The sequence below is a fragment of the Ovis aries genome, chromosome 3 (genome assembly GCF_016772045.2).
Source record: "Ovis aries strain OAR_USU_Benz2616 breed Rambouillet chromosome 3, ARS-UI_Ramb_v3.0, whole genome shotgun sequence".
Classification (NCBI taxonomy): domain Eukaryota; kingdom Metazoa; phylum Chordata; class Mammalia; order Artiodactyla; family Bovidae; genus Ovis; species Ovis aries.
This window is the reverse complement of record NC_056056.1, coordinates 60,841,235-60,866,307: the sequence shown is the minus strand read 5'-3', so window position 1 is coordinate 60,866,307 and position 25,073 is coordinate 60,841,235. Positions and strand designations below refer to the sequence as shown.

At 47.5% G+C, this 25,073-nt stretch overlaps 1 protein-coding gene and 1 long non-coding RNA gene across 6 annotated transcripts in view; one reads left to right on the top strand and one right to left on the bottom strand.

Annotated features, from left to right (window-relative positions):
• Window positions 1–12,688: 12,688 nt before the first annotated feature.
• On the top strand, window positions 12,689–19,907 carry LOC121819045 (uncharacterized). The gene is made up of 2 exons (XR_006059175.2): window positions 12,689–12,724; window positions 14,057–19,907. It is a non-coding gene; the product is annotated as an uncharacterized LOC121819045 (long non-coding RNA).
• A 1,147-nt stretch (window positions 19,908–21,054) lies between these two features.
• The window catches only part of NCK2 (NCK adaptor protein 2), a 118,753-nt gene continuing 114,734 nt past the window's right edge, over window positions 21,055–25,073 (bottom strand). For all 5 annotated transcript variants that reach the window (XM_060412122.1, XM_042246089.2, XM_060412121.1 and 2 more), the window contains one exon: window positions 21,055–22,276. In XM_060412122.1, the coding sequence (XP_060268105.1) occupies window positions 22,082–22,276 (195 nt within the window). In that variant the 3' untranslated portion in view covers window positions 21,055–22,081. The remainder of the gene's footprint in view (window positions 22,277–25,073) is intronic.

Here is a 25,073-nt window from a genome sequence, read left to right as displayed (position 1 = left end):
TGATGGAGACTCCCATTGTCCTCCCAGATTCACAAGTTCTAGAGCGTCTGTCCCCAGGCTGCTCCCTGCAGACCAGAGCAGGAGGTTGGTGCTATTCCTCACCTCCCTTCCCAGAGCATAAGTGTCAGAGGGAAGGAGGTCTGGAGTCTGGGCCTGTCCATGTCGTGTTCTGAGTCCCAGTGCTCAGCCGGGCCAGGCGTTCATTCAGTCAACATCCTAGAGTAGTGTTCAAATGACCTGCCACCGCTTCCCCCACTACTGCTCCATCCAGGCGTCTTTCCTGAGCTCCTTAGCACGTCTCCAAGTCCAGGAAATAAAGAACAACTTCCGTATTTCCATTGTCACCAGGTAAATCCGTCTGTCCTTCTGCTCCTCATCTGAGTCACCTCCATCGTCAAGGTGAGGATGGGCACATCTGGCAACTCTGGAAAGTGAGCCCCCTGGAGCCCCTGAGGCTGGGTCCAATCAAAGCCCACAACTCGGGGTTTCCTAGTTTCTTCGGGACAAATCGGGGTCTGGAAAAGCCCTTCTCATTCTCCTGCCGTCTCTCCAACCTTGACCTTGCTTACCAGCTCCAGGGGCTGGTCACCCTTGGCATCTTGTACTTCCTGCTCAGGGTGTTTCCATTCTGTCTTCCAGAATACCCGGCCTCATTCCTTCCATTTTTGTTTGTTTGTTTGTTTTGTTTTTAAGCGTTCTTGACCTTACCCTTGCTTTCCAGCGACATTCCCGTAGAGCCTGCAGATCACACGGTCCCTGGCGACATCAGGGAACCTGGGACACACTGACACCATGGCAGCCCTGGGGAAGCAGGAAGAAGCGCAGAGATGGACACAGCTAGCCTGGAGCAGGAGGAAGGGGAAAGGATGAGACCCGCTTTTCGGGCCACGTGCTCCTCCAGGATGTAAAGTCGGGAGGGAAGGGAGGTGATGCTCTGGGATGAGGACTGAAAGACGCAGGAGCCAGTCTGGCCCCTCATGTGGGGAGTCACAGGCTTTCCCTCCCTGAAGTGAGCAGGCAGCTGGCTCTCCCCTCTGAGCCCCCCTCCCTGCACCCAGCAAGGCTCTGTTTGCAGAGACAAGGGCCCCTGTGAATCCTCAAAGTGAGAATGGAGAGGGGGCCTGAGGATCCTTGCTCAACCCGAGGTTTGTGCAGCTCAGCTGTGGATCCAGGCCTCGACCCAACCAGGCAGAGTCGTGCTCATTAAGATGAGGGGGCAGCTCCTCAACCCCACGCTCTCAGAAGACAGGAAGTCACAGAATGCTGGATATTGTGTTTAAAAAACCCCATGGAAATAGCAACCTGTCATATCGAAAGTATGAGTGTTTGATGAGAAGATAAGACAGATAGTGGAGGGTGGGGGCCTCAGCTACCATCTCCCCGCTCCACTCAGCCTCTCACCAGTCACCAGAGGGCTGCCCCTTAAAGGCACAGAGACCCCTTCCAGGGTCCAGCCACGACTTTGACTCATCTAAGTCCACTTCCGCTGAAATAAAGGTTTTTTTTTCCAGATGTTAATTTGAGACTTGTCACCTAGCAATCTCTTTAAGCCTGTCAGATGGCAGCCGTGATGCTGGGTCGCCCTTGCCTCCTTTTCCTCAGACTCCTTTGAGAATGCTCAAAAAAAACCCCAACAAGAATAAAAGAAAAGTGGTAAATGAGGCAGCGTATGAGCAGAGGGGGCAGCCTGGGGCTAGTATGCCTGGGGCAGAGCAAGCAGGAGGACCAGTCTCCCAGGGCCTTGGGGACCCGACCGTGAGCTGTGAATGTTCTCAGCGCTTTGAAGTCCCTGGACGGTGGTGGATCCTGGTGCCTCGGTGAGGAACCAGATCACATAGCAAGTCGAGCTCAGGCTTGTGGGAGCTCAGAACTGTAGGTGCCTGCCTCCAGCTGCCTGGACAGCTGGCCTTGTAAAGGGAACACCTTTAAGTCCATCCCATGGCACTTTAGGGCTTCCAAGGTGGCAATGTGGTAAAAAATCCAAATGCCAATGCAGGAGACCCAGGAGACGCAGGTTCGATTCCTGGGTTGGGAGGATCCCCTGGAGGAAGGCATGGTAACCCACTCCAGTATTCTTGCTTGGAAAATCCTGTGGACAGAGGAGCCTGGCTATAGTTCAGGGGGTCGCAGAGTCAGACACGACTGAGCATGCACACATGGTGCTTTCATTCTGGAACACAGAGCAGGAAGGGCTTGTTGGAGGTCTTGCAGCCGGGACCTCACTGCCCAGGTCATGATACCTGCCATCATGCCTGGCCTGATACATACCATCCCACACTGCCTTGCAGTGACTTCTCCTGGATCTTCACATGTTTTTCTCCAGACAGCCCTGGAAGGTTGGGACCTTCTGCTGCAAAAGGAAATCAAGATAAATTGATCAGTAGCTTGGTCTTGTAGGATTTGGGGGGAGGGGTGTCCCAGTGAAAATGACAAAGAGCAGTGGGTGAGGAATGGGGAGTGTGGCTGGGTGACCACCCCTCCGCTCGTAAGACCTCCAGCCCCCAGGAGGAGACAGTGAGTGGGAAGAAGGCAGAAATACAGAAGGAGGGGTGGGGGCAGCTCTGATTCTTTTCTCTTATAGGTTATTACAAGATATTGAGCATGGTTCCCTGTGCTGCACAGCAGGTCCTTGTTGGTTATCTATTTCATATATAGTAGTGCATATCTGTTAATCCCAACCTAATTCATCCCTCCCCCCCAATCCCCTTTGGCAACCATAAATTCGCTCTCTGTGTTTCTATTTTTGTAAATAAGTTCATCTGTATCATTTTGTTAAGATCCCACATATATATGACATCATATGGTATTCGTCTTTCTCTGACTTGCTTCACTTAGTATGGTCATCTCTAGGACCATCTGTGTTGCTGTAAGCAGCATTATTTCATTATTTTCTATGGCTGAGTGGTATTCCATTGTATATATGGACCGCATCTTCTTGTCCATTTGTCTGCTGATATGCTGCCTCCATCCTTGACTATTGTAAATAATGCTGCTATAAATGCTGAGGAGCATGTATCTTTTAAAATTAGAGCTTTTGTCTTTCCCAGATATGTGCCCAGGAGAAGGATTGCTGGATCACGTGGTGGCTCTGGTTTCAGTTTCTTAAGGAACCTCCTTACTACTGTTCTCCCCAGTGGCTGCACCAATTTACTTTCCCACCAACAGGATAAGAGGATTCCCTTTTCTTCACAGCCTCTCCAGCATTTATTATCTGTTGATTTTTTTGATGATGGCCACTCTGACCAGAGTGCAATGGTACCTCAATGTAGTTTTGACTTCACGGATTTAGATTTTAACATATTCTGTAAACACCCTCACAGACACATCCAGAAATGATGTTTGACCAGCTAGTGAGGCTTCCCCTAACCCAGTCAAGTTGAAACAAAATTAATCATCTCAGAGAGGAAAGCAGAATTGAACTCAATACTTCTGTGGATTAGAGTAAGCCTGGAGCCCGGCTTCCTTTCTCCTGCAAGGGTTGAGCCTGGCAATCCAGGGCTGGGCTGTCTCATCCAGAAGCATCACCACCCAAGACCATGGAGCTCTTGGAGTGAGTCTGGTCTGACCTGAGGTGTGTTTGAGGGTCAAATATACCCTGAATTATGAACATAATTTTTACTTAGAAAATTTCAAAAAAAGAAGATATTGAGGATTTCCTTGGTGGTCCAATGGTTAAGACTCTTTGCTTCCAATGCAGGGATTGTGAGTTTGATCCCTGGTCAGAGAACTGAGATTCCACATGCTGCCAAAAAGTAAAATAAAGAAATAAATTAATTAAAAAAATAAAAAGCAACTAGGTTAAAAAAATATTTCAATAATAATTTTTTGACTACATGTTGAGATAAAATTTTATTGATCTATTGTGTTAAATATATTGGTAAAATTATTGTCAAATACACATGGCTACTAGGAAATTTAAAATGACATCTGTGAATTGCACTGTTGTCTATTAAACTGGCCCTGATCTAGAAGGAAACGGAAAATCCCCATTCACACCTTTTTTGAATCTAAGACTCCAGCAAGGAAAGGCCCTGGGGGCTTCCAGAGTTTCCGCTGGAAATGTCAGGTCCTCCCAGGTGTCCAGAGTCAGAGACACCCAAACAGGTGCTCCTCAAATCAAAAATGTGCCTCCCGCAGGGGCCCCTCTCAGAAGGGCCTTGGATAAGGCCCCCTCGCAAAGCTCTGAGCCTGCCTTCTGGTGCCTGGTTCTCCTTGTGCTCTGTGGTATGTCCTGCAAAACCATGCTCGCAAGCTCCGAGGGGGCTTTTCCTGGTGCAGGAACCCTCAGGGCTTTTGTCCATCCACTGTTATCGCTGTTCAGTCTTTCAGTCGTGTCCAATTCTTTGTGACCATATGGATTGCAACACACCAGGCTCCCCTGTCCTTCAGTATCTCCCCGACTTTGCTCAAACTCATGTCCATTGAATCCGTGATGCCATCCAACTATCTCATCCTCTGTCACTCTCTTCTCCTCCTGTCCTCAATCTTTCCCAGCATCAGGGTCTTTTCCAGTGAGTCAGTTCTTCACATCAGGTGGCCAAATTATTGGAGCTTCAGCTTCAGCATCAATCCTTCCAGTGAATATTCAGGGTTGATTTTCTTTAGGACTGACTGGTTTGATCTCCTTGGTCTCTGAGGGACTCTCAAGAGTCTTCTCCAGAACCACAGTTTGAAAGCATCAATTCTTGGGTGCTCACCCTCCTTTATGGTCCAACTCTCACATCCATATATGACTACTGGAAAATCCATAGCTTCAACTATATGGACCTTTGTTAACAAAGTAATGTCTCTGCTTTTTAAAATGCTGCCCAGGTTTGTCATAGCTTTTCTTCCAAGTGTCCTTTAATTTCATGGCCACAGCCACTGTCCACAGCGATTTTGGAGCCTAAGAAAATAAAGTCTGTCATTGTTTCCATTGTTTCCCCATCTATTTGCTGTGAAGTGACAGGACCGGATGCCATGATCTTTGTTTTTTGAATATTGAGTCTTAAGCCAACTTTTTCACTCTCCTCTTTCACTTTCATCAAGAAGCTCTTTAGTTTCTCTTCTCTTTCTGCCATTAGGGTGGTGTCATCTGCGTGTCTGAGATTGTTAATGTTTCTTCCAGCAACCTTGATTCCAGCTTGAGCTTCATCCAGCCCAGCATTTCACATGATGTACTCTGCATAGAAGTTGGATAAGCAGGCTGACAATATACAGCCTTGATGTTCATGATCATGGGAGATCTCAAAAAATATGTGTAATCTGTGTACTAGGAGTATGAGAGGGAGCCTTATAGCAAGATGCCTAATTCATTTAACTCAGGGAAAATAAAATCAATTTTCAATAGGCAGCTTTAAGACTTGAAAAGTGTTGGATTGAGGATCTTACTCAGTGAGTGAGTGAGTGAGTGAAGTCACTCAGTCGTGTCCGACTCTTTGCGACCCTATGAACTGTAGCACACCAGGCTCCTCCATCCATGGGATTTTCCAGGCAAGAATACTGGAGTGGGTTGCCATTTCCTTCTCCAGGAGACCTTCCCAACCCAGGGATTGAACCCAGGTCTCCCACATTGTAGGCAGATGCTTTACCGTCTGAGCCACCAGGGAAGTCTTACTCAGTCTGTATTATGTTATATCCGGGCTCTGGGCCTTCCAGAGTTGGGGGGTGGGGAGGATAAGATCTGTGGCTGGTGGCAAGGGGCTGCCAGCAGACTGGGGCTGTTCAGCTGGAAGGGAGCCAAGAAGTTCATTTCCTTCCATCCACTTTGCTAACAGTGGCTCCTTCCATCCACTTTGCTAACAGTGGCTGCTATGATGTTCCACCCAAGTCCCTGCCCTCCGCACCGCCTATCACTCTGAGATCCCTCCTAAAGGCTCCGTTTGTGCTCAGAGATGCTTACAGCTTCTGCTTCCAGCTTCTGTCACCAGGATTCCACATCTGGCCCATTTTTTCAAAAACCAAATGCTACCGATAGGCTGGCCTTGCCACCCCCGGCATTTTGTTACTCTTAGTTTGTTACTCCCAGCCTTGGTTTCATCATCACTTAACAATCGTTTATTAAAAGAGCAGGCACAGTCTGCACCCACTCCAGTGTTCTTGCCTGGAAAATCCCATGGACTGAGGAGCCTGGCGGGCTAGAGTCCATGGGGTCACACAGAGCTGGAAACGACTGAAGCAACTTGGCATGCACAATCGGCACCCGCCTTCTGAGATGGCCCACACTATTTGTCTGTAAATAAATCCACTTCTCACCTAAATAAATAAAGAAAATAAAAGAACAGGTACATGTGCCAGGCTTAGGGCTAAGTGTGGGCCAGGAAGGCAAGCTTCTGGGTCTGCACATGTGGACAAAATTGGTTGATTTGGATTTTTAATAAAAGCCCTCATTGGTTGAATTCATTGTTCCTTTTTGTTTCTTCCATTTTCATGACAACTGAGTGCAAGTCCAGTTCTAATTCACACTGGACCTCATCTGCCTCCAGCACCGCATCGCTTTGGAATCTTCCCCCACAGTCCTGAGATGGCGGTACCCGGCCTTGGAGGGTCTGCCCTTCCTTCTCCTTGGTGTCCAGTCCCAGAGCAGACACAGCTTCCTCTGCCTCTGAGCGGGCCTGTGACCGTGTGGATACAGCAGAGACCCAGTTTCAGCTGACAGTCTCACTCTGCAGGGCAGGAAACAAAAGAGTGATTCAGTTCTTGCGAAAACTGGCCAGATTTCCATCCAATCGTTTTCCTTCTTGAAATCACTTTTCATGTTTCCATCCCAGAAATGAATTAGAAGGAAAATGAGTTGTTGTGGGTGTGCTTGGCATGGCTGGTCCCCCACAAGTAAGTGCGTTCCTGTGTGAAGCTATTGATTTCTGTTTCTAGGGTTTTTGGATGTAAAACAAATGTTTGATGTATTGTGTATTATCTGCCCTGTTACAATTAAACAGCCTCTCACTGCTTTAATTGAAGTACTTCATGGATCGGTATATATAAGGTCCTTGGGAAGCTGCTTTTATGTAAGTTTGACACAAGAGAAAATGGTCATGAGCCTTTGTTTGGATTTCTTGGTGCCTGTTCCTCCCTGCCTCCAAGTTCCAGTTAACTGCTGCTTCTTGCTGGCTTTTAGGTCATGGCCATGTCCAGTGATGGCCCAGTGCACATGGGCATCAAGATGAGTCTCCAGTTTGGATAAAATAGCAGATTCCACTCTGTTCTTCTGTAACACCATCCTGGGCACAATTGACCAAGAGCCACATATGTACCAGAAGCTGGTCACAGTGTTAAGATGTGACTTCCTGTAATTCTAAATATGTTTTCTATCATCTACTTTTTTCTTTTTAACATTTTATTTTATACTGGAGTATAGCAGATGGGGCTTCCCAGGTGGCGCTGGTGGTAAAGAACCTGTCTGCCAATGCAGGAAACATAAGCAACACGGGTTTGATCCCTGAGTTAGGAAGATCCCCTGAAGGAGGGCATGGCAATCCACTCCAGTATTCTTGCCTGGAGAATCCCACGGACAGAGGAGCCTGGTGGGCTACAGTCTATAGGGTCACAAAGAGTGGGACACGACTGAAGCGCCTGAGCGCTCATGCAGGCATAACTGATTTACAATGCTGTGATAGTTTAGGTGGACAGCAAAGGGACTCAGCCATAAACATATGCATACTGATTCTCCCCCAAAGTCCCCTCCCATCCAGGCTTCCATATAACACTGAGCAGAGTTCTGTGTGCTATACAGCAGGTCCTTGTTGGTTATCCATTTTAAGTACAGCAGAGCATACATGTCCATCCCAAACTCCCTAACTATCCCTTCCCCACATCATACTCCCATGGCAACCATAAATTCATTCCCTGTGAGTCTGTATCTGTTTTGTAAGTAAGTTCATTTATATTATTTCTTTTTATATTCCCCATATAAAGGATGTCATATGGTATTTCTCCTTCTGTCTTACTTCACTCAATATGACTCTCTCTAGGTCCATCCATGGTGCTACAAATGGCATTATTTCATTCCCTTTAATGGCTGAGTAGTATTTCATTTTATATACGCACCATCCACTTTCTTGTGCTGCAAAGTGGGGATGCCGGATTCCGGCTAGGCCTAACCACCTAGAATTCACTCTCACGCAGCTCAGAGGGGCCTAATTCATGCTTTTTGCCCAAATGTTGGTCCGTCCAGGCCCATGTTTACCAGGACCCCAGGTTAGGCCAGGCTTGAGGTGGGACACCTCTGCGGTGAACATCCCACTGCCCCTCTGGTCTAGCCTCACCACTCAGCTGTATCTGGACATCGGCTTCTGCCTTCGCTTTCCAAGACAATGCCCACACTGCAGTCATATTTCTCAGGGTTTGCTGCGAGACAGAGCCCACATGAGCTGGGTGAAGCAAAAGGGTGTTATGACAGGCTGTGAGGTGGCTTTCGGGATGCTAGGGAGAGCAGGAGCAGACTCCAGGAGGAGCAGATCTCCAGAGTCGCCCAGCAGACCCAGCTGCATCCATGGTGACCAGGAGGGGCTGCAGGGCCCATGCTCAGCCCACACCTGCTGCTCCCAGTCCACACACCCACTCTCCTCACACAGCCACGCAGGCGTTGTGGCCACATGACTGGTTCTAGATGAAATCTCCCCACTCTGCATCAGAGGGTGGACCCGAAGTGATGCCAGCTTCTGGCCGGATGTGGCCAACAGGAAGCACTGGGGGAGGCAGAGGAAGGAGCCCCAGGCCTGCCTCCAGCAGCAGCTTCACACACTCTGTAATCACCTCCTAGAAGCCTGCCAGGTGAGCGCAGCCCCCTCATTCTGTAACACCTCCTACTCTTAGATCCCAGATAATGGGATTGTCTCACCAAAAACCTGATGGGATTCACAAAAAAAGCTGTTAGAATTGATGAGTTTAGAGAAGCTGCAGCATACAAAATCCAGACACAAAAATCTTACATACCTATATCCTAGGAACAAACGATTGGAAATTGAAATGAAAATAAATTTCATTTAATATCACGTCAACTATATTAAATACTTACCAATACATCTGACTGAAGAAGCAAAAGATCTGTGCCCTTAAAACTGCAAAACCTTGCTGAGGGAAATTGAAGATTTAAATTAATGGAAATATAGACCTTATTCATAGGCTGGAAGGCTTGATTATTTTCAATTGATCTATACATTCAAAACAGACCCAATCAAAATCCAAACAAATCTTTTTAATTTTTGTAGAAGTTAACCAGCTGTTTCTAAAATGTAAATGGAAACACAAAGGACCTAGAATAGGTGGAACAACTTAGAACAAACTTAGAGAACTAATGCTGCTGTGCTGTGCTTAGTCACTCAGTCATGTCTGACTCTTTGTGACCCCATGGTCTGTAGCCCACCAGGCTCCTCTGTCCATGCGGATTCTCCACGTGAGAATACTGGAGTGGATTGTCATGCCCTCCTCCAGGGGATCTTCCCAAACCAAGGATCGAACCCAGGTCTCCTGCATCGCAGGCGGATTCTTTACTGTCTGAGCCACCAGGGAAGCCCAAGAATGGAGTGGGCAGCCTATCCCTTCTCCAGGGGATCTTCCCAACTCAGAAATTGAACCGGGGTTTCCTGCATTGCAGGCGGATTCTCTACCAGCTGAGCTACCAGGAAAGCCCAGACTAATACTGCCTGGTGTCAATAATTATTACAGAGCTACTAGATCCCCTGGAGGAGGAAACTGCAACCCACTCCACTATTCTAGCCTGGAGAATTCCATGGCTGGAGGAGCCTGGTGGGCTATAGTTCACAGGGCCACAAAGAGTCAGACATGACTGAGCACAGAACACAGCACAGCATACTAATCACTATACTAATTATTATAGAGACAGTGTGTTACCGGCATAAACATTAGTTAACAGAATAGAATTCAGAGTAGACTCACCATATATAGACACATTATTAATAATCTTGACAAAGGGGCAGAGACAACCTACGTTAATGTGGTTACAAAACCCAGCTCGGAAAATGCTGACAAACTTCTTTTGAGAAATGGAAATTCCTTTTTAATGGAGTTGCATTTGTCTACTATTTAAGATTTCCACATTTTACAAATTTTTTTCCAGTTCAAATTCACAAAAATATTGTTTAAGACACCCTCTAAAAGCTTTGCCTTTCACATTTTTGTCTTTATTTTGCCTGGGATTGTATCTCCTGTTACAAGAAAGGGAAAGGGCTCTGGGGTGGTGGGCTGGCTGGTCTGTCCCCTTCTTGGATTTGCAGTGCCCCCTCCATCTTCTCTCCAGACAAGAACCTAGCAGCTCTTCTGGACCTAATATCTGCATAATGTGGTAAGACTGCTCTATTCTGGGTATTCAGTTTTCAACATTTTCTATCAACTTCCTGTGGCAACAGACCAGCACCCTCTCCTCCATCTCCCTGAACTTGGGGCCTTTTTTCTCCCCTTTTCATAGTTTACTGCTAGTTCCTCTTGTACATCCTATAGTTTTCTTATCTCTTTTCTCCATTCTAGAAGATTTTCTCAAACTACTGCCCAATCCCTCTGATAAATTTATTAATAAGGGTGGCTCATTTTTTTACTTTCCAGGAGCTTTGTTGTTTTCTCTCCATTCCTGCACTGGAGCATCCTGTCCCTGTCAAGGCCACACTGCACTCCGAGGACAGAATTGTTCAGGAGTGAGAGTGGGGCAGAGGCTGGAAGGAGACAGAGGGACCCAGCTGGGGGACCTGGGGAATTCAGGCAGATAAACAGCCCAGAGCAACTCTGTCCCATAAGATACAATGCGACCCAATTATGTCATTTTAAATTCTTTCATAGATACAGTTTAAAAGGGGAAAAGGAAGAGGTTGGAATTTACTTCAATACAGCATTTTCTTTAACCCACTATATCCAATACATTTCATTTCAACATATTGTAATATTACCTAGACAGAATTTCAACATACGTTATCAGTATGGAAACATATTAATGAGCTTTTTTCCATTTCTCAGTGTGTCGTCACAACTGGGTGTGTAATTTAAACTTCAGCACACCTGGACTCGCCACATTTCTTTTGTTTTAAACTTTTTATTTTATATTGGCGTAGAGCTGATTAACAATGTTGTGATAGTTTCAGGTGTACACAAAGGGACTCAGCCATACATATACATGTATCCATTCCCCTCCAAACCCTCCTCCCATCCAGGCTGCTATATAACATTGAGCAGAGCTCCTTGTGGTATACAGTAGGTCCTTGTTGTTACCCATTTAAAATATAGCAGTGTGCACATGTCCATCACAAACTCCCTAGCTATCCCTTCCCTCCATCATTCCCCCTGGGAACCATAAGTTCATTCACTACGTCTGTGTAGACTCATCACATTTCCAGTGCCCAGGAGCTGCACAAGGCTAGTGCAGGCCAGGTTGGGCAGCTCAGGTCAGCAGCAGGCTCACTTCAAAGCTGCCCTGGCTACCCCAGAATGTCGTCCTGTCTTTGTGGAACTTACCCCCAGCTCTGACCACCCTCCTGGACTATCCCAGGAGGGGATTCCCAGATCCCTGTCAGTTGGGCCTGCCAGCCCTGCCTTGGACACCAACTGTATCCATGCATTTGCTCCGCGTTTAAACCCTTTGAAGGCGCTGGTTCCCCAGGGCTCACCCTGTCGGTCTTTTTACCAGGTCTGGTTCTGACTGTCATCCTTGGGTTCCCTGTACACCCCAGGCTCACTGCCCCAGCCTCCAGACCCTGGGCTGCTGCACAGCTGGCCAGTTGCTCAATCTGGCTGGAAATGCTATGGCCTGAAGGTTTCAAGAAAGGCCGGACGGGGCTCAGCCCTAATATTCTGAGCCTGGACCTGGCACGTGACCAGTTTCTGCCCAGCCTCTAACTCTGGTGTGGGGCCTCCTAATTCTGGTCACAACTGGCTCAAGAACTAGGGTGGGCTGGAGGCTGTTGTGTCCAGGGCCTGCACTCTGCCCCTCAGTGCTGGTGGAGAGAAGGCAGAGTCTGGACGAAAGCGGCAGCAGGAGGCGGGAGAGGTGGCCCCAGGCCAGGCATCCAGGAAGCCCCGCCCCTCCAAGCTCTGAGGGAGGGGCCAGGCAGGTGTGCCTGGTGACTCAGCCCTGGGCCCCGCTGCCCTCTGGATGACTTACAGCTCACACAATAGACTGATTGTGTCGCTGCCTTTAACTGCGACTTCCATTGCTACCCAGGGACTCAGCCCAGGGACCTCGAGGGACAGAGAGATGGCTGTGAGAGAAGCCTTTGTGTAAATCTGTCCTCAGGAAGGACCCGGGGTCACGGAGAGCAGGGAGGCCGGGAGGAAGAGAAGCTGGTCTGACGGCTGGTCTGTGGGTGTCCAAAGTGACCGGGAAAGCTCGTCCAATCGGTGTGGATCGGCTGTACATTTTAACTGGGTTTTCAAACAAAGGACCTTGAAATCTGAAATCTAAGAGGGGTTAGCAAAGTCCCAAGATACTGCAGTGATTTTTAACCTAGTGGATAATTTGAATGTATTTCCCATTTTTTCCCCCCAATTGTCACGTGCAAAGACCTACTTGAGACTGCCCCTGGGGAACCCTGTAGGGTCTTGCTCTGTTTTAATTTTTTTCACTTTTTAAAATTTATTTTAAACTTCTAATTTTGTATTGGGATACAGCCGATTAACAACGCTGTGGTAGTTTCAGGTGAACAGCGAAGGGACACAACCATACATAGACATGTAACCATTCTCTCCCATACTTTGCTCCCATCCAGGCTGCCACGTAACATGGACCAGAGTTCCCTGCACTGTAAGTAGGTCCTCGTTAGTTATCCATTTTGAATATTTGCTCTGTAGGGTCAAAAAGAGTCGGACATGACTGAGCGACTGAACACAAGCACAACGTACCAGATGCCCATTTAAGGGTGTGGCCCTGCAGGACACGTGTGGGAAGAAGCCCCCGCAGAACGGGCCACCTTGGAGGTTGGCAGCATCTAATAAGGTGGAAGCCACTAGAGGCCTCCAGGAGCAGAGAAACAGCTACTGGGCCCCTGGAGTCCCTAGGAGCTCTGCCTGGAAGGGGACAACGGCACAGCAGAGGCTGAGCTTAGACCCATCCACCCTGGTGCGGGGGTCTCAGCTGGATCCTAGTTGGTGGATGTCTGGGCCGGGACTTCCCCCATCATAAAAATCCCCCAGTCCAAACGGTGAACCCAGATTCCTCTCAGGGAAGTTATGGCAGCATTCTTGGGGATGACGATTTCTTTTCTTAAGCCTAGGAAGACTTTTGAATTAAATATGTGTATTTGTTTATTTTTATTTATTTTGGCTGTGCTGAGTCTCCATTGCTGCACACAGGCTTTCTCTAGTTGAGTGAGCGAGGACTGCTCTTCACTGCAGTGAACCGAACAGGGATCGAACCTGTGTCTCCTGCACTGGCAGGCTGACTCCCAACCACTGGACCACCAGAGAAGCCCAAATATATAGCCGTTTAATTGAATTAAATTATAGCATTACTATTTTTGAAATAAAATCTGTACAATTGGGTTAATGTATTTACAAAATTTGAGAATTTGTAATCAAAATTTTGTTGATTTAAAATGTATACTTGATTTTAGACTTTTGAATTTAGGTTGGAGTCAGTAAATATATAAACAGAGCATTTAAGAGAGCTGAGGGCTTAACCATATTTAATTAGATTTTCAAGGATTACTTAAGTACTTGGAAAGGTTTGCTAATTATATAACTTAAGCACTTAGAAAAGGAAATTTAATTAATAAACATAAATGCAATTTGAAATACTTAAAGTTTATTTAATTCAATTTTTTAAATGAAAATAGATATTAATCAAAGTAATTAAAAGGAATTGCTCAATGTTGAGTTTGAAAATAGAATAAGATTTGTAAGTTGGATTTTAAAATTTAAGGAAGAACCAGGATTTGGTAACTATTTTTTTTAACTGAACTAACTGCCTTTTGAATAATCTTTCTTTTCTATATTCAAAAGCCTTAAGAACACAAAAATCTCCCACTGTGAGCCTCATACTTCTTAGGGAGATGGGAGCCACCATGCAGATATCCTACTGCTATTTGGGTCACCAAATCTCTGTACCAGCTGTACCACTGTTCCCTTCTCTTTTCAGGTACCAACAGAGTCTGGTTCCCTCATCATGTGCAGTCCTGCTCCCCTGCTCCCTTTGCCCTCTTTCCAGCGGGGGGGCCTTCCCCGCACCACCAGCTCTGCGCTAATCTGCACACAAGCCAGCATAGGGGCCAGCATGCAATAATTGGTAAATTGTATTCTCTGCATTACACCTGTGGATTAAGATACATAGCAATTAATCTTTCGAGATAGTATAGTGCTGAGTGTTCTTGTAATTGCCAATGAGGATATGTGGACACTGAAACGTAAGCTTCCACAGATAGTTGTGGATGTGAGACCAAGTTCTAATGGTGTGGCATTTTCTCCAAGCCTTATAAAAGTGTTACAACTGCCATATGGATTAGGATGGCTGCTATCAAGAAAACAGAAAACTACAAGTGTTACGAGAATGTGGAGAAATAGAAAGACTTCTGCCCTGTTGATGAGAATATAAAATGGTACAGCCGCTGTGGAAATAGTATGGAGGTTCCCTGCCAATTAAAAATAGAAAACTATCTGACCACATGATCTGACAGTTTCATATCTGGGTATGTGCCCCCAGAGAATTAAAAGTGGGATACTGCACACCCATGTTCATAGCAGCACTATTCACAATATACCAAAGGTGGAAGCCACCCAAGTATCAATCAACTGATAAACAAGTAAAATATAGTATATACACACAGTGGAATATTGTTGCTGTTGCTCAGGTGCTTAGTCGTGTCCGACTCTTTGCGACCCCATGGACTGCAGCATGCCAGGCTTCCCTGTCCTTCACCTATCTCCTGGAGTTTGCTTAAATTCATGTCCATTCAGTCAGTGATGCTATTATGCAGCCTTCAAAAGGAAGGAATTTCTGATACCTGCTACAAGATCGATGAATTTTGAGGACGTTATGCTGAACAAAATAAGCTCACAAAAGGACAAATACAGCATGATTTCAGTCTTAAGAGGTCCCCAGGGGAATCAAATACAAAGAGACAGAAAGTAGATGGTAGGGACCAGGGGCTGGGGCAGAGTTTCAATTTTATATGAAAAAGAAGTTCTGGAGATGATGGTGGGAATGGCTGTACAGCAATGTGAATTTATTTAGTGTCACTGAGCCAAACACTTAAAAATAGTGAGGCCGGTAAAGTTATCAGTATTTTACCACAATTTAAAAAAAAACTCACAGTGATCACAGGCCACATTTAGTGCTTAGTTTCAAGGATTTTTCGGGGCTTCTCTGGTGGCTCAGATGCTAAAGAATCTGCCCACAATGCAGGAGATTTGGGTTCCGTCCCTGGGTTGGGAAGATCCCCTGGAGAAGGGAATGACCAACCCACTCCAGTATTCTTGCCTGGAGAATTCAGTGGACAGAGCCCGGCAGGCAACAGTCCATGGGGTCACAAAGGGTCAGACACGACTGAGTGACTAACACACACTTAAAGAATTTTCCAGAGATTAGACAGATATGAAATAATAGCTCTACTGAACAAGACCCTGGCTCATTCCCAGATGACATGTGATCTTATCAGAGATGGAGACACAGGGGCCTGATGGGTCCCATTCAAAGTTTGCATGAAGTCAAAGTACCCCTGGGACCTAGAATATACTCTCTGGCAAGCAAGTGACTGAGCCAAGGCCTCCCTTTGAGTGTTTTTAAGGTGTGTTTGGTTTAACTCTCATTACACCAGAGAGAAGGATGTGACCTTTGTATCTTATTCTTATTGTTCAGTAGCTAAGTACTGTCTGTCTCTTTGAGATCCCATGGACTGCAGCATGCCAGGCTTCCCTGTCCTTCACTATCTCCTGGAGTTCGGCTCAAACTCATGTCCATTGTATTTTATAGGTTCTCTTTTTCTGTTGTTAATCAATCAACAGATATTTGCTAAGAACCTATGACATACAAGGAGCACAGTGCTAAGAACTTTGAGAAAAGTTTTTAGTGTGAACCTTAAGACACTGCCAACATTCAACCATTTTGACCTGTGGGGAAGAAAGGCAATTTCATATTGTTCAACCTAAACTAGTCTGATGGAAGAGAACTGATACAGAGACACAGAAAGGCTGGCTAGCAGCCCGTACAGACAAACCTGAGGTCTTCCAAGAGGGGCTTTTTGACGAGGAAACGAGGTGAGCTTGGGACATGGGTCTGATGGGCAGAGTCACAAAAAACGGTCGCAGAGGGCGGCAGAGTGCCAGGTACAGGCTGTGTGTGAAATTGTGAGAACGCAGTTCGGATCAGGAGATGCTGAGGAGCAGACAGTCAGGGGCAGTGGGAGCCCACCTGGATCCAAAGTCCGGACAGCCACGGATCCACGGGGAGGCGGGAGTGGATGGACCCAGGAGTGAAGTGAGGACGTGGAAGCCCATGTCCAAGAAGGATGGGCGGTTGAGGGAAGGAATTAGGGAAGTCAGAGAGGCTAGCAGTTCCCACTTAGTGCAGCAGAGCACAGGGGGAATAGGGGGCAGAGCATCATGTACCAAGGGTAGGGGACAAAGAGGTGGTGCGGGCTGGAGTGGGGGGGGCGTACTGCCTGAGAAAGGCAGGAGCAAGTGATTCAAGTGAGGAGGAGGAGGATGGGAACTGATGGAGGTAGGGCTGGGTTGTGCTCAGTCACTCAGTCGTGTCCAACTTCTACCACTGAGCCACCAATGTCCTCTTTCATTAGGACCATTTAGCAGGTTATACAAAGGTTCTAAGCATTTTACATTATTGTGCAAAGCAGCTCACCTTCTCTACATGAACGATGTTTATCAGTTCTAAGACTGTCCCTAAATGACTGACAGCAGCTCTGCATGCGAGCATTTGAGGCCGTGAAGGTGCAAAGATTTTAGGACCTGGCGAAGATCACACTGCTGGAGTGATCTGAGTCAGGCTCAGGCTTACATCCAGTGTGGACACCAAGGTCGCAGGGTTCGAAAAGCAGGGAGGGAGGACCACTGCTTCCTTGGCCTTGAGGCTTCCGCAGGTCCTGACCTGTTCTTGGAGAGCCCCAGGTCCTCAACCATCAACGGAAGCTCAAGTACAAGGCTCTGGTCCTCTGGTTCCCAACTTTGGTTGTAGAACCCAATCCCCAAGCTGAGGTGACTTAGTTACTCAGTTGTGTCTGACTCTTTGCAACTCCATGGACTGTAGCCCACCAGGCTTTTCAAATGCCCATCCCTGGCCAAGGAGGCCATGCATCTTAAGACACTGTCACAGTGAGTCTTTATATTACTGTGGGGTTTATCCATCTGCAGCAGTGACTTACGGTCAAGTCACAGGATCCCTCAAGAAAGGAACACAGACCCTCCAGTTTGCTTGTGAAGCTCAGAGCTGAGCTGGAGAAATGCAAGTGGAGGTGCAGGCAAAGAGGATTTTTTTTTTTAAGCTCATTCCCGAGTCCACTGGCTTAATCATGGGCCATGACTTCTGTCAACTGTCCTCACTGGACTGATCAACATTCTGTCGATTTACTTTGTGGGGTTGGGGTTAGGCATCCATCCCAGGGGGTGTATAGGAAAAGCATATCAGAACTTCTATTTTTTAATTACACAAAAAGAAAAACTTAATTGTACTAATATTTAGTGTTGTTTGCTATTTTTACCAATATTATTCAATATTCTATAATACATATAAATGCGTAAATAAATATATACAGTTAAAAGAAAAAGCCCATTCTAGTCCTGATGATCAGACGTTTCTCTCTAGATGACCCCAGAAAGGGCAGGCTGTAAGGCAGTAGGTGTGCACACAGGGTCAGAGGTCAGACAGTACCTGCCCTGCAAGGCCCCACAGCCCGGGAAGGTCCGGGAACCCCTGCCCTCCAGGCTGGAACTTGAGCCCTTGAGAAGCCTGTTCTCCTGGATGGAGCTGTCACCCTCCAGGTCTGAGTCACTATATCTGGCCAGGGGTACTGTCTTCTGGGAGAGGGTGCATCACCCCCACTTTTATGGCGGCTCAGATGGTAAAGAATCTGCCTGCAATGTGGGAGACACAGGTTTGATCCCACGTCAGGAAGATCCTGGAGAAAGAAATGGCAACCCACTCCTGTATTCTTGCATGGAGAATTCCATGGACAGAGGAGCCTCTGGGGGGCTCCACTCCATGGGGTCGCCAAGAGTTGGACATGAGTGAGCAACTAACACTTTCCACTTTCAAGTTAACATCTACCCCCATGGGATGGTGTCAGGAGGGTGGAGCCCTCATAAGCACCCTCATCAGAACAGCCTAGGAAAAGCTGGCTCTCTCTGCCATTGGAGGGTTCAGGGTGGATGTCTGCAAATGGGCAGGCCCTGGTCACAGCCTGACCATGAGACCTGGTGACCTGACCTCCAGCCTCCAGAACTGTCAGGAATACATCTGACGTTTCTAAGCCGCTCAGCTATAGTATTTTGTCATGGTGACAGGAGCTGAGACTCAGCATAAGTCTTCAGGACGTTGGTTTCAACTTTTGCCTGACCCTCGATGGCTATTGGTGCTATCAGCTCAGGCTGAGGAGGGTGGGGGGCTTCGTTCCACATAACACAGAGAGAACAAAGGGGCTCAGAGAGGTGACTTCCAAGGGTGTGGGCTTGCCAGTCAGCCGAGGTGAGGATGCAGGGTGAGGTCAGGATCAAGCACGGCTCCTGGGCAGGAGGGGCGGTGGCTCCAGGATGCAGAGTCAGCTGGAGCTTCCTTGAACACTGGAGGAGGCTGAGTTCTAAGCCAGGGTGGGCTGGCTCCGAAACCACAGAGTGAGGACTACGCTCCAGAGGGCCTCCTGGAGCCAGGGCTCTGGATGGGGCTCCCGAGGAAGCCGAGGGGCATGAGGACGAGGATGGTGTCACATGGACCACTCGACAGAAGGAAGCCTGACTGCCATCTCCCATGGTCCTGCACACATAGGACGACCCTGTCCTGAGTGCCACACCAGTCAACCTTGCACAACCCTGTGAACTACAAAGGTGAAAGCAGCCCTCCTGACTTGTGAGCCAACACTCAGAATGGCTGGATAATGTGCCTGAAGTCATGGGGCCAGTAAGGATGGCCTGGCCCTTCCCAGGACAGCAGATGGCACCTGGCCCAGGTGTTAGAGCAGAAATAGTAAATACACGAGTCACATACTTGCTGATGAAAAACGCAGGGATTCTAGGGAGCAGTTGGCCAAAACCAGACCTATATTTATTGAAAAGTAGAATTTTAAGAGAAAAATTTCCAACTCTGTTACACTCTCCATCTGAACTTTGGTCTCACTATTTCGGCATTCTGGTGCTGCATGGTAGGAATGGTGAAAGATCAGATCATGAACCCGTCAGCACATGGAAACCAAAGACACAGCGGTACGGCACCACAAATGCTTTGGAAACGGCATATCTTCAGGAAATATCAAGGAAGGGAACTGCAAGACTTGTCCAGTTAAGAGTTTCCTTTGAGAGGCACTTTGGGAGAGCAGGTGGGCAGCTTGAGTGCCCAAGAAACGTGAGTCTGGCATTCTGCAGAAGCCACGTGTAGGGATCCTGGTGGCTCGAGACTAAGTCACAGGCTCTTCCTGGAAAATGAAGGCACATTTAACGCAAACATATGAGCAGAGTCACACAGACCACAAGCCACCAGGTGTTACTGTCCTCCAATGCCTGTGCAAAGAAGGGAACCACAAGACTTGTCCAGGGAACCCCTGGGTGTGCAGAAAGGTGACAGCACAAGTGTACCTGGACGGACTGCTGGTGATCCACACTTCAAACCACACAAGGACCCTGCTGGACACCCCAAATCCCCCCTCATGGAACCTCACAGAGGCAAATCCTGATTGACCCCAGGGAGCTAGAGATTCCCCCCTCAGTTGTCTGAGATTAAAAATAATTGTCAGTTACAACCATAAGCGTTAAAAAGGTTCCTTAAGCCAAAACATGTGTTTGTAATGTGTCCTTTATTTCTTCCCGAATGGTTGTGTGTATCAGTATTTTGGTGTCCAGGCACTCTCAGTATAGAGGGACTCCTGCATGAGGTCAAGGTGGAACTCACGACAGGAAGATCTCAGAGTTGGGAGGAAGTGGGATTTCCATGACAAAGCCCAGGATCTACCTGTTTTGTCTAAGGTGATGGTCTGCCTCACTCAAACCATGAGGTCCATTCTTATGTAACTGGGTGGCCCTAACCTCAGATTGTTTAGTTCCTAAGTCATGTCTGACTTTTTTGAGACCCCATGGACTGTAGCCCGCCAGGCTCTGTCCACGGGATTTCCCAGGCGAGAATACTGGAGTGGGTTGCCACTTCCTTCTCGAAGGGATCTTCCTGACCCAGGGATCGAACCCACATCTCCTGCATTGGCAGGCAGATTCTTTATCACTGAGTCACCTAAGTCCCATCAATTTCAGGTACCAGACACCAAATTTCTGATTTATCATCAAACGTTTAACAAAGGCAACAACTAAAGATACAATGAACTTGCAGAGAGGAGCGTTGTGGGGGGGTGGGGGGGGAGGTGTGGTCCTGAACCCAGACCCTGGGCTTGCCACCTGCTCCAGGAGGCAGCAGCCACACCCTCATGCAATCATCTGGTGACTCACCTTCTCTGTGTGATGGGTATGATCGCAGGACCACCTCAAGGAGGTGGGACGAGGATGCTGAGTCCAGCAAAGAGGGAGAGATGAGCACATGTCTGCTGCAAGCCAGTGCTCTCTGGCTCTGTATTCCCGGTGCTCAGTGCTCAGAGGGGCTGGACAATGGCTTCCCCAGTGCATGAAAGGCAGGCAGGAGAGGGGAGAGGAAATCGAGAGGAGAGAAGGCTAGCAGATAACAGGCTGGTGACATATATAATTTGCAGAGTAATTTTAAGACCAAACTTGAGATTCTGGTTTCTCTTGGAGTCATGCTAATTAAAATTTATTATTTCAAGATACAAAAATGTGGTCGTAGAAAAAGAAAACACACAAGTAATAAGTTTATTAGAAGTCCTCCTCAAAGCACTCCCCTGGGGGCAGAGTGCTCAAGCTTATAGGAACCCCTTCCCCACTGCTCAGTCCAGGCTTGGCAAAGGATGAACACACACAGGGTCTCGTCATAATACTTTTTTATTACAATATCCAAAAAACTGAGTATGCAGTTTAGGAGGTCTCAAGACCCCTTCCTCAACTGTAGGAATGTGCCATCTCAAGACTGTATATTGGAACTATAAAGGAGTTCGGATGTAAAGAGAAAAGAAAATGCAATTTCTTCATAAACATTCTGTGTCTCTTACTACCAATCACATATCCTTTTGTAAACCCTGAAAAATTTCCCTGTAAAACAAATACTATATATATATATATATATATATATTTTGTGTGTGCGTGTATGTGTGTGTGTGTGTGTGTGTGTGTGAAGTGTGGGTTGCTTCCCTCCCCAAAGATCACCTGTTTTCCTTAATCATCTGCATTAGTGTCAACAAATGGCTACAGGTACATATGACTTTGAGAATTAAATACATCACTGTGAGATTCAAACGAGCCGAAGGGCAAGAGGAAAGAGCACTCTGCTGATGGCACGTCGGGGGGAAATTTCCGAAACCACCGTCTCCCCCAGTCTCTGGCCCCTCTTCTGCAAACTGGCATTCCAGGACCTCTTTTCTTTATTGCAAGCGCAGCCCCAAAGGCACTGGACAGCATCTTCCCTCCCGTCTTGCCCGGTGGTTCCAGTATTGCTAACAGCGCCCAGGGTTGTCCCCGGAGAGCCTGGGAGCCGTGGGAGCGCAAACGACACAGATGGAGAGCTGCTGGGGTCAGGACTGGGGGTCCCCAGGCAGATGCCGCCTGCTCTGTGGCTCATGGACATAAGGGCAGCTCTGGTGCATCCACACGGCGCCCGAGGTCTGTAAGGGGGTCTGCTGGCGCGAGCGGTGTGAATGGACTAAGGCTGTCTCCCACGGAGGAGGAATAAAGTGAACCGACTCGCTCTGTCCACCTCTCATCACGAAAACCAGCCGGGAGGGCCCGGGAGGGCAAAGAGTGGGGCGGTGGCAAATAACCGACCTGGACAAAGAAGGGACCAGGCGGAGAGAACGGGGCCTGCAGGAGAGCCCAGCCAGGGCGCCTTCCCGGGGCATCACTGCAGCGCCCGGACGAGGTAGAGCTTCTCCCCGTGCTCGCTGGTGAAGATGGGGGCCTTCTTGTAGTGCTCCACCAGCTCGTCCATGGTGTGGAAGCGCCGCTGCCCAATGCAGTAGACGTTGTCCACCAGCTGAACCTTGAAATGCTTGTTCTTCCCTGATGCTTTGAGAGACACGGAGAAGTCACTGGGCTGTGGGGGAAAGAGAACACACACAGGTTACCACTGGGCTCCGTGCACCGGCTGGGGAGCCTGGGCTCCGGTCCACACCCAGGGCAGCCACTTCCTGATCTTTAGAACCACTCGGAGGCTGGTGAGATGCTCGTGTTCTGGATCGAAGAAAAGTGACACTGTACTTAGCACTTTCGGTGCAAAATGTACTTTCGCTATTTGAAAATTGGAGACTTGTTCTGAAATGTACAGCACTGATGCTAACCAATACACATTTTTCATTTCCCCAGCTAGTTCTTGGATTTGTAGAAAGTGGTCTGTACATAGGCAGCGGCTAGAAATACATTTCCTCTGGCTTCTACCACTATTAGGAGCTCAGCCAACAGCATGGTGCTGGCCCAAATATAGACACCAAAGTCAATGAAACAGACAGATGAATGAATATAGAAACTGTGGTGTGTGTGTGTGTGTGTGTATATATATATATATGCAATTGGAATGTTACTCAGTTATAGGAAAAAAAAAAGAATGCATGCGAATGAGTCCTAATGAGATGGATGAACCTAGAGCCTGTTATACAAAGTGAAGTAAGTCACAAAAAGAAAGACAAATATTGTGTATTAACACATGTGTATGGAATGTAGGAAGATGGTACTCATGACCCTATTTGCAGGGCAGCAGTAGAGACACAGACAGAGAACAGACCTTTGGGCACACTGGGGGAAGGAGAGAGTGGGACGAACTGGGAGAATAGCATGGAAACATACATATTACCATATGTGTACGGGAGCCAGTGGGAACTTGCTGTATGACACAGGGAGCTCAACCCAGTGCTCTGTGACAACCCAGAGGGGTGGGATGCAGAGAGAAACAGGACGGGGCTTCAGAAGGGAGGGGACCCATGTATACCTGTGGGTGATTCATGTTGATGTGTGGCAGAGGCCAACACAATATTGTAGGGTAGTTATCCTCCAATAATTGTGTTTTGTTCTATACTTCTCTATATTGTACAATTATAATCTTTGATTTAAAAAAAGTCAGTGGAACAGAAGAGAGAGCCCAAAAATAAATCCACACTCTCAGGGTCAATTAATCTGTGACAAAGGAGGCAAGAATACACAACGGAAAAAAGACAGTGCCTTCAATAAGCAGCTAGGAAAGGTGGATAACTACAAGGAATGAGATTGGAACATGATGGGTGACACAGACAATGACAATCAATGAGAGGGAAGGATGTCCCACCCTGCCGTCTCACTGTCACTCCTGTTCTTGCTGTTTCTGAGCCACCCCTTGTCCCTCTCCCTGCTCAACCATTCCTGAGGGGCTCAGAGCGCAGAATGGCCACGTGGAGATGCCTCTGCATCCCCAGACTGGATAAGCTCCACTCTCCTTGGCTTTGTTGTTATTGTCACTTAGCTGCTCAGTCGTGTCTGACTCTTCGAGACCCCATGGACTACAGCCCACCAGGCTCCTCTATCCGTGGGATTATCCAGGCAAGAACACTGGAGTGGGTTGTCATTTCCTTCTCCAGGGAATTGTCCCAACCCAGGGATCAAATCCACGTCTCCCGCACTGGCACATGGATTCTTTTCCACTGAAACATCTCCTTGGCTATTGTCCAGCAGAAGACATCCTGACACATCTGTTGGTCAGGGCTGCGTCTAATCCACGGCTGTGTCCACAGAGAGCCCAACAGATGGTGGGAGCTGTATGATCCAGGTCTAAAGTGAATTCTGAGCCCAGACTTTCACCCTTCCCCAAACCAGCAACTCACTGCTGGTGACGACCCACCAACCCAGCCCCTGCTCACATGTCTCCCACCAGGACAAAACCAACAAGCATCTCTTCATCGGTTTTTACACTGACTCTGCAAATGTTTGATCAAAAGTGAACAGATCTTGCAAAATGAGAGACAACTCCATATAAACGAATGACAACTCAGGGAAAGGGGTATCTAGGAGAACCCAGATCTGGGGTGGGCCACTGGTCCCCAGCAGTCACAACTGTCAGCATCACGATATTGTAATTATCCTCCAATTAAAATAAATAGATTTTTAAAAAGTATCACAGAGATAGACATATTCAGTTAGTTAGTTAGTAATTGTGTGTCCCTTTGCCCAAAACAGACCAAATAAATCTTTGAGGGGAAAACCTCATCTTATCTCTATACTAAACCCAGGGCCCAATGCCTTGGGGGAACCCAGGAAACACTGGGGGAATAAAATTTCAGGAAGAGATGGGAAGATCTAGATCCAGTTAGGCTTTGGGTTGTGTGTTATTTCCAGAATCACAGCCATTCATTAGAGGATTAGGGGTGTACAGGGGTATACAGAACTTGAAAATTATTTCCCCAACTTGATCTCTTATGCCCGTTCCCCAAAAAAGAAATGAGTCATCATGAATGATTTATCGGATCAACCAGCCATCAGCGTGCACCCTGCTATATTTGAAACAGGTAACCAACAAGGACATACTGTATAAAACAAGAAACTCTGCTCAGTGTTATGTGGCAGCCTGGAAGGGAGGGGAGTTTGGAGGAAAATGGATACATGTGTATGTATGGCTGAGTCCCTCTGCCATGCACCTGAAACTATCACAACATTGCTAATCGGCCACTGTTGTTTAGTCGCTAAGTCGTGCTCAACTCTTTGTGATCCCAGAGACTGCAGCCTGCCAGGCTCCTCTGTCCACAGGATTCTCCAGTCAAGAACACTGGAGTGGATTGCCATATCCTCCTCCAGGGGATCTTCTTGACCCAGGGATCGAACTTGAGTCTCCTGCATCTCCTGAATTGGCAGGAGGATTCTTTACCGCTGAG